Genomic DNA, 13,681 nt, shown 5'->3' on the forward strand with positions numbered 1-13,681 from the left:
CAGGGAACACCTGGCATGGGAAACCTAGAAACTCCTGACAGCAAACCTGAGAGATTTTCAGCATATTTATTACTAAAGCTCTTTCGAATAAAGATTATTTGAAGGAATTACATAATGAAGCATTTGAAACTCTTCTTGTCTGAAGAACCAAAGATATATGGCTATATATTTCCATGAGTGTATTTTGCATTCTGCTTTTGTCAAATCTATTTCAGTAAATTAACGAAGAAAGACAGGAGACCAGGAAAAATCACAATGCATGTTCTAAAAGAAGCAGATCCTTTATTTAAAATGAATGCCTTAAAAGCAAAACCGTGAGCTACTAGAGATCTGATAAGGTTGCTAAGTTAAGTCATCATGGTAAGCACGATTGATTTGGAGTGGATAGGAAGCAGTGTTAAAATGCATATTTACACCAGCCGATCATGCTGAATACCTTCTATCATACAAACAAATACACCTCCGCTGGAGACGTCAGCGTTTGTCTGCATACAGCTGTGTCTCCAGAGGCAGCAGAGACACGGCTACTGCAGAAGCAGTGGAAAGGGAAAGCATGTTGCAGCAGACAGAACCCAGAGCAGTCCAGACCTGCACAGCAAAGTGCGATTTATTCTATTAGTTATTACTCCAGGGCAAAGACCCACGTGACCTGTGCACTTACAACACCCCTACTCTTAGCTGGGACACAACTTATCTGCTGGGCTTCACACAAGGTGAGCATGGGTGAGAGGGAGGTGCCAACGTGACTGGGCAGCCATCTCCAGGGAATGTTCTTAGCCAGGTTGTATTTCTGGTCAGGTCAGGCAGACCAACTGCTTCCAAAAGGAAGGGAAAAGGGATGAGCACAGGGCTGCTAGTGCTGAGTGATAATAGCACTCATGTCCGGTGCCGTAGCCTGCTCCTTGCAGACATCACTGTTTGGCTACATTGATACAGACCTCCTGCTGCAGGTGCCTCAGGACAGGATTAAAAGAAGTGTTTTAGGTGCCAGCACTTGACTGCAAGTGGCATAGGAAAACCTACGTACTCGAACTATTCTGGCTGTTGGACATTTCTGGTATAATACAGATCTTTCGACTGAAATGTGAGCACTGCAGGTGTGACTCAGTGAAGGAGTGACTGTTAAAAGAGGAAACAACTAAAAACTTTTTTTTTCCCTGCTGTCATGTGAAGGAAAGAACTTCCGTCCAGGTTGCTGCAGAGCCAACTTTTCTCTCTTCTTAGAAAAATGCATGGTTATTAATAGTTGTAAAATGCTATTTTCTGCTTTATTACCCAGCAAGAGTGGAAATTACAACACACTAGTGGTGAAAAAAAGCGGTCCAGTGAGACATAAATTAACTTCACTGTTTCTAGAGAAGCAAAAGGAGTATTAAAAACAGAGTTCCAAAACTATGAAGATCAGGATTTAAGTAAGACTAGGACGTACCTGAAGTAACTGAGAATAACTTAATCAGGACACTGAGATGTTTAATTGTGAGGAAAATGAGTCCAGGGAAAGGACAGACGGAACATAAGAGGAGGAAATGTGGGAACAGTGCCCTCAGAAGAAGACGCAGACTGAATGCCATGCCTCAGGCTGGGATTTCACGTGGAAAATTAGTAAAAAATATATTGGCACAGGAATGAGGGAGTCATGCTTGGTTAGGCCCACAGACCAACTGAACAGACAGCAGTCCTGTCCTTGACTTTGATCGCCCTGAGGTCATGGTCTTGTAGCATAAAATGTGGACAGGGACTAACTGTGTTTTGTCTTTGGAAAATACATTTTAATCAAAGTCTTTGTCTCTTCTAGTCTACAAACTGATCTTTCAGGAGCAGCTATTCACACTTTAACTGACGTTGATTTGTCTTTACACCCTTGGAGGCATTCCTTCCCTTAGTTGATCCATTCCTCCTAGCATTATTCCTACACTGCTATATTCATATTCCTACTTCTCTTTCAATTCCTCTTTCTTTCAGACTGTCAAGAGAAACTGTGTTTTTCTCTGCTGCATTTCCTTTTCAGCACATGCTCTCACACAGATTGCACATAAATGTGCAGCCTCTTCAGCTATTAGTCCTCCCATCCCCGCTCAACTCATTGTAGAATGACAGGACTGTAAAAAGAGAGTAGCAGTCCTTTATGTAGGTGGAATACAAGTCATTTATGGACTCCTTAATCGAAAGTATCCACAATGTGAGGATAATAACAATACTTTATGACTCAAAGTAGTAGTAGATGGGAAGAAAAATTTAAACGTATAAAAGTCTCTAAACCAAGAGAGCCAGACAGTTTTGCTGATATGCAGAAGTTAATCTTAAGTGATGAAGCAATTGATGGGGAGCTAGGAAACCCAATTATTATCATGTCTTCACTCCATAGCTGAAGTTTTCATAAATCAGATTCAACCTGTCTGACAGCACAATCCCTGGCTTTAGAAACCATTAATCAGAAGCTGACAGCCACCATCACTGCATTTAGACACAAAGTGTAGAACTGGAAAAAGAATCAGAAATGACTGTAAAATTATGAAAGCCCTTTTATGATCAGCTCTGAAGGTCAGAAAACACTTAAGAGAAATCACAGGACACACTGGAAGTCACGAGGAAACACCATCAGGCGCTCTTCTAAGCTCTCTCACTTTGCAAAGGAAAGAAAAATACAAGTTAACTTAGGGAAAGATTCAGGAGGAAATTAGAGGACATGTGGTTCAACCTAGTAATATCTAGAGTTGAGATGTCAGGCACTAGAAATTAGCGGTTAGCAACACAAGGTCAGAGTGCTCTTCAGCAAAGGCTTAACACAGGTTGCAAGAATTGATAAAGGCTACTTAAGGAAAACGAGGCAAGCATCTGCAACTACTTGAATAGGAACTAGCTAGGTACTTAGCTAAAAGACAGGAATAGATTTTAAAAACATATTTTTACTCATGCAGTGACAGTAATAACAACATTTGAAGACAACGTTTACAGATTTTTTTTAATTTGTAGTTTTCTTGAAAATGAATTTCAAACAACGAATTATTTAGTAGCGCTATTAATAACCATAGCAGATAATAAATGAGATGTGATTTAATAAAGAAATGTGATAATACCATATTTTCTTAGAAGTAAAGAAAAATCATCTGAGATATTCAAGGGCTCTTATTCATTACCCTGTTCTCTATTCAGCTATGCATATGAACAAAGCATATTTCCATTTATCAGACAGACTGAAAAAAACAAGAAAAACTTTGGATTGGTAAGAGAATTTATGTAAAGGAGACAGCACCATGACGTACAGCACAACGAAACTGCCTTAAACCTAATTCCCTATCTCCTGGCCTATGAAATACAACAAATAGGAAAAAATCAGACTGATTGTACAATCCTTCTGTAGCAGCCAGAACAGTTACCCATGAAGAGGTTACAGAACAGCTTACAAATCAGCATAGAAAATGTTACAGGAGTTAAATTTAGGCTAGATGGGCACTATGCAAAGTGAGGGTTGTACTCTCGATGCTACAGTATGGTACTCCATCTGTACCTAATTCAGAAGACTCTCCCGTAGCCAACATCTGCACTGCTCATTTCCTAGCAAGGGCTGCTGCATCCTTCTCTGCTGACAAAAACCCCCACGTCACATTGCTTTTAACAGCTTCCTGATCCCTCACAAAGCGTGCCTAGTAATACCACAGCCATGGTGTCTTCTTAGGAAGTTGGGTTCCCTGTCTCTGCTTTACTCCCTGACAGCCCTCCCACTTCTCTTAATACCCTTCTTTTAATTCGTAAAGCTGTTCAACACTTTGAGCAACCTTCCACCATGTAGCTTTGCTTCATTTTCAATCACAGAATCATAGAATAATTAAGGTTGGAAAAGACCTCTAAAATGAAGTCCAACTGTCAACCCAACACCACCATGCCGGCTACACCATATCCCAAAGTGTCATATCTACATGTCTTTTAAACACCTCCAGGGATGGTGACTCAGCCACCTCCCTGGGCAGCCTGTTCCAATGTCTGACCACTCTTTCAGCAAAGAAATTTTTCCTAATACCTAATCTAAACCTCCCCTGATGCAGCTTGAGGCCATTGCCTCTCATCCTATGGCTAGTTACTTGGGAGAAGAGACCAACACCTGCCTCACTACAACCTCCTTTCAGGCAGTTGTAGAGAGCAATAAGGTCCCCCCTCAGCCTCCTCTTCTCCAGACTAAACAGCCCCAGCTCCCTCAGCCACTCCTCATAAGACTTGTTCTCCAGACCCCTCACCAGCCTCACTGCCCTTCTGTGGGCACGCACCAGCAACTCAATGTCCCTCGTGTAGTGAGGGGCCCAAAACTGAACACAGCATTTGAGGTGCCGCCTCACCAGTGCCAAGTACAGGGGCACGATCACCTCCCTACTCCTGCTGGCCAAACTATTCCTGATACAAGGCTGTTGGCTGAACAGGTGAATTAGATCATTTCTTCCCATCTGAAAGTGTAAACTCATTTCAGCAAAGAATGCAACAGCCCAAATCCCCTTTTTAAAATAAGCAGCGACTATTCAAAAGAATGCTGGAGCACTAAGTTTACCACACGAAGAAATGTCCCCTGGTTTTCCACAGGAGAGTTTTCACGGAGAACTTCCGTCATGCCAGCCTGGCATTGAATAGCTTTTCTGTTTAAAATAAAACACTGCAGTTTGCAGTGAAATGCTAACACCCAGCTGTGGACCGTGCCTCTTCATCAGTCCTTGAGGAAATTATCCACAAAGGGGTGCAGCTGCTTGTCTGCCTGTGAGAAAGCAGGCTTGCTTCCTCAGCCTGTGAAAAGGCTCCAGGACACATCCGAGTCTCTTTCAAAGCAGTTTTATTTCTCAGTACTCAAATATAAGCACGGCGTGAAACCACACAGCTCCTCAGCTTATACTGGATTAGTGCTTTTAGAGGCATCTGTCCTTCAGTTCCTCTGCTTTGAGTATGTATTTCAGCAGTCCATTTCTGTTCAGTATCTGACCCCTTCCAGCAGAGAGAGGTAACAGTAGGGGGTTGGCTGGTCCCAAGGTCTGTGGCCTTTTTAAAAAAGGCATGGGGCCCAGCCAAAGGACAATTCTAATACCGTTCAAAACCACATGTTTTTTAGTTCACTTTTTTTCCTATTACAAATGGCCTGAATTTCAGAAAATCTCTCCCATCCTTCCTTCTTTCTCTATACCCAGTGCTTCTTCCTTCTCCTGCCCCAACAGTTTATCTGCATAGTGGTGTGTTTAGGAGAAGACCTGTGGAGCTGCCCCTGATTTTTAGGAGCCTGTCTATATCCCACTTCTATTGGTTTGGAACTGAAATACCAGTCCTGAAAGGAGAGATTTGCATGCCCTACACCCTTGCATGTACTCTGTCACTGATTTGAGAGTCAAACTCCCTACCAGACGCATCCCTGTGTCTTCAAGTGTTTACAATGCTTAAAAATCTGGACACTGAGTGTTTGCAGATGTGCTTCAGTATCTTTCTACTGAAAAGATACTTTTTTGGCTATGTTTTTATACTTTGCTCTGGACAGATAGGCTTTAACGTACTGCCATTGTGGGGCTATGGAAAGGGGCAAAATAAAATACCAACAAAATACTGCAAGACTCATAATGTAACATGCACATGCATTTGAAAACAGCTCAGAATTTTTTCCATTTAGAAAACAAAATCTGCAATCCTTTAGGTAGAAATTTTCTTCCAAAGAAAGGAGAAAAAAGGTTCCCTGTCTGTTCGCTCACAGGTCCTCCATGTCATTGCAGTGCATGTGAAGTGGTGTTGGCGAGAGAAGAAAAACTGACTCGTTCACTTTAGCGTCCTGTTAAATGCTATTCTTGAAGAGAAAACGTGCACAGCTGGCCTGCTTCCCCAGCCCAGAAAGCCTCACTCTTCCACCTAAATCTCTTTCACAACAGTTTTAGTTTCCAGCGTCGGTCTTAGACCAGACACCAAACAAAACTTTCCCTGTCCAGCTGGAACTAGAGTCCTTGGGCTCCATCTCTGTAATGTTACTGGAGGATCCCCTCTCCTGACGGTTTTAAAGGGAACATTCAGCCACCTCTCAACCAAGTCCAATAAACTGCTGGACCTCACCAGGGAAAGGAGACTTACTAACCCTGTAACAGTATCATTATCTCTTATTTAAAAGCAGGAATACAAAGTCAGCAAACAATGTTCGAGAAAGGCTATCTGCTCTCTCGCTTCCTCATCCACCCGCAGTCAGCCTTCCCCACTGATACCGAGTCCTTCAGACCACTTCCCCTCTCTCCCCTTCACTGCAGGCTGCCCACAAGACCCTATCAGCAACTGCATGCACAGAAGTAGCACTAAGAAAAGTATTTCAGGCAGTGTGCAGCAGTTTCAGAGCCAGCTATCCCATCAAGGTGCTCTCAATTTGAATTTGGGTTATAAATTAGAAAAGTCAACCAATTCCACAGGACCAGATGTTCCTGTGTGGTCTACTAGTAACAGGCATACTGAGCTTGCTTGAAAATTGTTGCTGTGCGTAACTACTGGGTTTTGTATCCTATGTATATATATATAGCAATATACTTAAACTTACCCAGGATCCCAAATGCATGCCAGAAAGCAGCGCACAAACAAGGAAACCAAAGATACGGTATTATGCGTTTACTTTTCAGTCACAAACTTCCTTTCCAAATGCACACTGTGGTAACTTAGCTTGAAGTACCTTCAAATGAAGCTTCCAACAACAGCTTTGTAAATAACTATAAAAGGATTCGACTACAAATTTTTCAGTCCAAGAGCTTTCAGCTGAAAATCACAATTCAGAAATGTTTCACAGGTTGTCATTTCGGCGAGCTTCCTACATGACCCAGTAAGCTAAGTCCAACGGACTGCTGACCAGCCAAAATTTCAGGGTCATGTAGTCTACTCCAGTATGTGGCATCTTAGGACCTCCAGGTTCCTGCTGCAAAAATGGGAGACGGGCAGACCTGGAAGCTCCAGCCCTACCCGAGACTCAGGATACGGGCTCTGAAAAGGCCTGAATTCTCCTCCACAGCCATCCTGCAGTGTCCCTGCCATGGCAGCTGCTGCCCTGGCAGCTTCTGTTCCCAAGCTCGGAAGCCCACTATTCAGCCACACTTCTCATACTCCTGTCTGGTTGGTGACTCTGACAGGAAGCCAGGAGTTAAGATGCAGGGAAGCTATGGAGATGACTAGAAATGCAGATTTTTAAGCTCTCAGACTCCAAACCATTTGGAAATTCTGGGAAAAAAGTGCCCTGGTTATTCTGAAAACCTTTGCTGTCCCTTCTCCCCTCAGTGTCAGAATGACAATCAGTAAGGGAATTCCTGCTTTCAAAGAAAGCAACTGGGTGTAACTGTAAAATAGGAAGCACTTCATAGTTGCTTTGAGAAAGGCAAGAAATCTATTGTAAAGTCCAGAAACTTAGCTAGGCTTCCCAAATACCTTGTTTCTAACCAGGAAACTAATTAAAACCCACCACACTGTAACCTTGCTAATTTGGAGCTAATAACGTGGAAACCCACAGCAAATTATTGCTGCCTGAATATTAGCCACAAGCAAACACAATAGAAAAATAAAACCTCTGCATTCCATTCTTTCATTCATTGGAAAAGTGTAATTTAGTTTAAATTCTAAGCATATGTTTATATTTTTGTAGGACGCTTTAAAATAAGAAGCAATTTTAATACCACGAGACTTCATTAAACCTAACCTTTGGTGATTTAGGCATGCTGTGAAGCGAGGAGTGAATGCTATTTGTGAAATGTATATTGGTGAAATACCAGCTAGTTAAACTCTACTGTGTTTTGAAACTTCGTCAGCAATAACAGTTTTATTACCTGGGTACTTAACCATCACCTTAGTGTCTAAGAGCCTTAATTTAGCTACCTAGGAAAAGAGAAAACGTTATAGTTGTCTGTGTTTGGAGGGAATACAAACTGGCAAACGTACCACTGTTTTGAATTCAGACACTTGCCACAGCAGCCAGTCTTCGTTAAGCGTGTACAGGGCTTTGCAAGTTATCGCGTCAACAGGTCCTTTGTTTATCCTCTGATTGAGGGTTGTCACTAGCAAATAGAAAGGTTCACCAATTGTCTCCTAGGACATGAAACAAACACAAGGAACATGTTTATTTTTGTAATCGTTAAATGGGCACGAATAGAAAAACATCAAGTGTAACAAATTCAGCTATTTCCTTTTAACTAACTTGGTATCTTGCAATTAGAAAAGAAAATCCCTCTGAGCAGATTTATCTAGTTATTTGTTTAACCTCCACCCTTTGCGTTCTGGTGTGAAAGTCTCATGCAAATAGCAAGGGACAGCTGGAGTGTGTGGCAAGATAGCTCACAGCCCCTTGCTGTGCACAAGCACGCTACAGACAAGCTGCTCCTACTCCACCTGGCAGACGCTTCCCAGTTCCACCAAAGAGAGGGTGGGGTGTCTGAGATGTGCATGTGTTCACGCGCACACTTCAGCTATTTCTTCCTTTTTCAGTCTTGTGAGAAAACAAGCTAACAACTAGCTTCCTTCTGAATTGGCACCTCCCCTTGTTGTCTCTGAAAAAAAGCTTTGGGAGCACGGTGGTGGGACACACACTGGTGCATCAGCAAAAGCGGGAATGAAACTGGAGCTTCCCTCTCCTGCCTGAAACCCAGGCTTCAGGAAAGCACCTGGGAACGGAAAGATGGGTCTTTTGTTTCCACGTGACATCATTCCTGCAGCCTGGCTATGGCATCTCACTAGCACAGCTCCATAAAGACGACTGGTGTATGGAGAACAGATCTCTGACAGTTCCCTGGCTCTCTCCTGGGCTTTCAGGAAACCAGTGTGAGTTGCTGAGCCTCACACGATTCTGCTGCTGCATTAATGCAAGGACTGATAGGAATGATACCAACAGTGTGATACCATCATGTGGGTAAGAGGCAGGAAGCATAACCAAGCACTGAAACCAAGAACGAAGTGCTACCAAGCAGGTAAAATAAACAAACGGTGAAGGGACAGAAAACGCTTATTTTGTTTCCACTTGAGGACATTTAGTTCTTGAAACCTGAAATGCTGTTCAGAGGTTAAAAAGTTTGGAAAGAAGTTTAGTTTTCCAAAAGACGGTATTCTTTAAATCTCCATTACGTGGTAGGTTCCCAACAGCTTGCGTAGAAAGCTACAGCTGCATTTTAACAAGTGTGCCAGGCTTTTAGTATGATCATAACACATCTCTAACGTCTGACATGAGGAAAGGATATGCTAGAATTACAAAATTACCCAAATCTCAGCCAAACCAATGACACGACCATTGCTTACAGACACCTACTTCTCCTACATCCTATTGATGAATCTAGCTAAGTCACCTAAGCTAGAAGAGCACACATTAATAATGTTAAATGTTAGACTGAATGCCTTAAACCGACCGCCCTGACAATTCCTATAGAAAAAATCAGTTAAAAAAATTCTTCGTGTATCTTTCGTAGTGAAAAGATGTACACATACCCGGAGAAATCCGGAAAGGCAGACAGACATCCAGTTTGTCAGCAATTTTTCTACCACAGATTCAGTTCGTCTGAGCAGAAGCTTAGGCTGTACATTGCTCGATTGCTCCATCAAGTCCTTTGTCAACACTTCCAAAATATGGGTTAGATAAACTAGCTTAGTTTGTAGTGCAATTGTCAAGAAGGATGCAAACAAGCACCTGTTAAAAAAAACAAAACAGAAAAAAAAAGAATGCTATAATATTTCAAATTTCTCTTTCCAGTCATCTTTAACAAATGAAACACAATTGTGCAGTTCATATCCTATGTTTTCCCTCCTCAGGCACAGAAACTGTCCACTGATCTCTACAAAAATATAAAAAATGCAAGTGCATCTGCTCTTGTGATTATTTTTTAAACACAGAATTTGTGTCTCTAAATTTAATTCTGCAGAACAACACCTGCTTCAGTGACAGAACATTTCTAAACTGCAGAGCTGTTGATCTAACTGCAGTAAGTGTTTACAGTTTTAAAGTGAGTTTTCCTGCTCCTTTGCCTCTTTGTTTATATGTACAAACATTCTGATTCCTCTTTACTGGCCTCCTTTAATCTCAATGCTTTTTCTTCCTCAGTGTGTGCAGACGGAGAAGATGGAGAAATACTCTAGAGTAATGCAAGCTTGTTTCGCAAGAAGTAGAAATTACATTTGTGTGCTACAATCCATGTTGGTTTTTCCTGCTAATTCTTTGTCTTGAAGATGATAAGCATAATCATACTATACCTGTCTTTCACAGAGAAATTTTTCTGCTTTTCAAGGGTGTGAATGAGAGTAACAAGAAAGTTCTTGTTACAAATTAAAGCATGCAACATGTTGAAGCTTTCATCCTTGCTCGTTTGGTCTCTGCTCTGGAATAGTTAAACAAAAATAAGCAAACTGTAGTTTGGCTATGATGGATTCTTCATGCTCAGAAAAATGGTAAGCAACATATGGGATAGGATCCTGGCCTCATTCAAATCAGTGGGAATACTGCATTTATCTCACGGGTCTCAGGATTTTACCGACGATGCATTTGCGTTTGTGTACAACACAGAGTACACAGATGCAGAACATACATTTTCTGTCATATACACAAATTAATGCCAATAGTTAAGTTTGCCTGTCATTTCCCATGACTAGATTCTGTTTATTTTATTTAAATAAGTCATAATATACATTGGGTAACAGCATCTTACATACCAAATTCTGTTAATGTATAAATCCATGTAAACCTCCTCATGGGAGAAAGGGAACACACTGAAAATGCAATATCTGATGTGTTCTAGGACAACACTGAGACAAGGGATACAATCACTCTTGAAAAAATATTTATTAATTAAAGCATATCACACTACATTAACTTACCTGTGGCATGTCTTCACTGAAGATAGATGCAAAGCCTCCTGACTAAAATATAAGACAGGTGATATTTATCATTCTTATATATACCAAAAGTTTCTAACACATGTATGTTAAACATGCCAAGCATGTTCCTGATGGCATGTAACTTGAAATAAAACAATGGAAATGCTGGCTTCTAGTGCGGCTACAGTATAAAAACTCTACACAATATGTTCTGCAAAGGTGTTGCCAAAGTTCACTGAACAGCAAACTCTCAAAGATGACCTGGTATTGACTTCAGTGTTACTGTGTGTGCTACTCTGTGCTGTGGCATTGCACTAGCACAGCAGTCAACGAACAATCCGCAGGAAAAGCTGTTTATTACCCTCATCTGCAAATGTGCTGGTGTGCAAGGGGTGCTGCAGGCTGCAGCCTTCTTGGGTGGCAATGATAGCCTTTGGTATACCGGGTTTCTGTAACAGAGCGATACTTGAGTTCATCTGCCTCCATTCATCTCAAGGCACTTTCTGAATGCTCACTAATGAACTCTCCAGGAGGTCCATGCTGCCAGGCTGCAGAGAGGCACAGGTGCCACTACACACCCATTCCTAGCAAAAGCTATCACAACGCAGGGAAGCGCCCAGTTCTCAAACGCCTTGTCAACGTCTCTTGTCTGACTCTTACAGCCTGTAAGATCCCAATACAGCTGCATGTTCCCAAAGCACCACCCTTGAGCAACAAATTCACACTACTAACATCTACTGTCGTCTGCTTTATCTGTGATGCTGGCAGCCCCTAGTTTCCTTATAGAATCACAGAATGGTTTGGGTTGGAAGGCACCTTCAAAGATCGTCTAGTCCAACCCCCTGCCATGGGCAGGGACACCTTCCACTAGACCAGGTTGCTCAAAGCCCCATCCAACCTGGCCCTGAACACTTCCAGGGAGGGGGCAGCCACAGCTTCTCTGGACTTCTTCCAGGGCTCCATCATCCTCATACTAAAGAATTTCTTCCTTATGTTCAATCTAGATCTATCCTCTTGCAGTTTGAAACCATTGCCCCTCATGCTGTCACTACAGGCCCTGATAAAAAGTCTCTCTTCATCTTTTTTTACAAACCTCCTTTATAGTGAAAGGCTGCAAATAAGGTTTGACCGGAGCCTTCTCTTCTCCAGGCTGAACAGCCCCAACTCTCTCAGCCTTTCCTCACAGGAGAGGTGTTCCAGCCCTCAGATCATTTTTGTGGCCCTCCTCTGGACCCGCTCCAATAGGTCGATGTCCGTCCTGTGCTTAGGGCTCCAGAGCTGGACGCAGGACTCCAGGTGGGGTCTCACCAGAGCAGAGGGGCAGAATCACCTCCCTTGACCTGCTGGCCACGCTTCATTTTATGCAGCCCAAGGTACAGCTGGCCTGCTGGGCTGCGAGTTCACATTGCCAGCTCACATCTAATTTTTCACCTACATATCTGATTTTTCATCCCTCCCTTTCCTCATGCCTCCTGTTCTCTTCTCCCCTACCACACTCTTCTTCCTCTTCCTCCACTGGCTATTCCCATTTTTCCAGAACTTCTTCAGCACCCCTAACACCACCTATCAATAAAACACACATACAGAGTGAAACAACCAGAACCACATTAATGGTTAAAAATGCTTGTGACCAGGGAGCCCTCAGCATGGTAACATTAAACCAAACAATGTGGGAAATTGGGGGAAAACAGAAATAATAACCCAAATTTAACAAGTAAAGCAAAAATCAGGCTGAACATAAGGAATATTTTAAGAACAGATGTAATATCCATTTAACACCTACAAACATTAAGCACAAAACAAAAGCTATCAAGCCAGATTGAATATAGAAAATTGAAGCAGCGGGAACCGAAAAGCTCAAAATTAAGATGGGGTCCATCAGTCTTAATTTTAGGTATGTGACTCCCTCTGTAAGCAACTTGTCCCATCCTGAAACAGATGTCTCAAGCAAGTGGAATGAATCACTTTCTTGAGCTGCCTGTCTCTGCACTGACTACAGAAGATGCTCAGCGAACAGCTCTGATGTCTGTGTTTAAACATCTTAGATTAGATGAGACAAAGCCCACTGAACACACTGGAAGGCAGCAAGAGTACAACACGGACATCACTCAAACACATGAGGTTAGTAAGGGAAGTGGTGGCTTGTCACTTCGACCCTTTTGTCAATTCTTCTGACACTTGGTTGCAATCTACTACCCCATCGCCTTTTCTCTTCATCTGTAGATGTTTGTTTAGTAGAGCACTGCTCTCCTACTACATTCATAGCACACAAGGCATGTTTGGACACTCTCGCAATGTAAACGATAAGTACTTAGCAGGAAAAATTGGTATACAGTAAGTTGAATAACTTGCCTGACACTGCATGTCTCTAGAGAGCTAATAGTGGCAAGTTTACCTTCATGGTATCAGTATTTCAAACTGAGACAAAATCTAACTGGAATCATTTCCAGTATGCGCAGTGGCACGAGACTAACCAAGGTAAAACAGGAGCCCTTCCCTTCCTGACCATACATAATGCACCGGAGTGGCAGACTTTGTGCCTTTTTTTCTTTCATTTTTATTTGCATAAATCAAAGCATTTCCACCCAGACAGCTTCTACAGATTGTTACTGTTTTGACAGGGGGCTATCACTAGGAAAAGATATATCCCCAAAAATAAAACCACTATTATAATGCTAATATGACTCGCAACAAAACAAACTGAAAGGAAAGAGATGCAGAAAGTAAGGTTTCCTTCGTCCACTTTCTTCAAACCTCCTAGTGACCCCGTACAAATTAGCCTGGGGGCATCACAGCAGTACCAGAAAAGTTTCCTTTGGTGTGAGAACTGGACTCAAAGCATACAAAGATTATGCAC

General features: G+C 42.2%; 1 protein-coding gene across 1 annotated transcript in view; it reads right to left on the bottom strand.

Moving 5' to 3' along the window:
• The window catches only part of PLXNC1 (plexin C1), a 71,725-nt gene that overhangs the window by 15,876 nt on the left and 42,168 nt on the right, over positions 1-13,681 (bottom strand). The window contains exons 18-21 of the mRNA XM_075428291.1: positions 10,825-10,866; positions 10,204-10,328; positions 9,445-9,643; positions 7,912-8,058 (exon numbers count right to left, since the gene is read on the bottom strand). Of these exons, the coding sequence (XP_075284406.1) occupies positions 7,912-8,058; positions 9,445-9,643; positions 10,204-10,328; positions 10,825-10,866 (513 nt within the window). The remainder of the gene's footprint in view (positions 1-7,911; positions 8,059-9,444; positions 9,644-10,203; positions 10,329-10,824; positions 10,867-13,681) is intronic.

The sequence above is a fragment of the Opisthocomus hoazin genome, chromosome 8, assembly GCF_030867145.1.
Source record: "Opisthocomus hoazin isolate bOpiHoa1 chromosome 8, bOpiHoa1.hap1, whole genome shotgun sequence".
Taxonomy (NCBI): Eukaryota; Metazoa; Chordata; class Aves; order Opisthocomiformes; family Opisthocomidae; genus Opisthocomus; species Opisthocomus hoazin.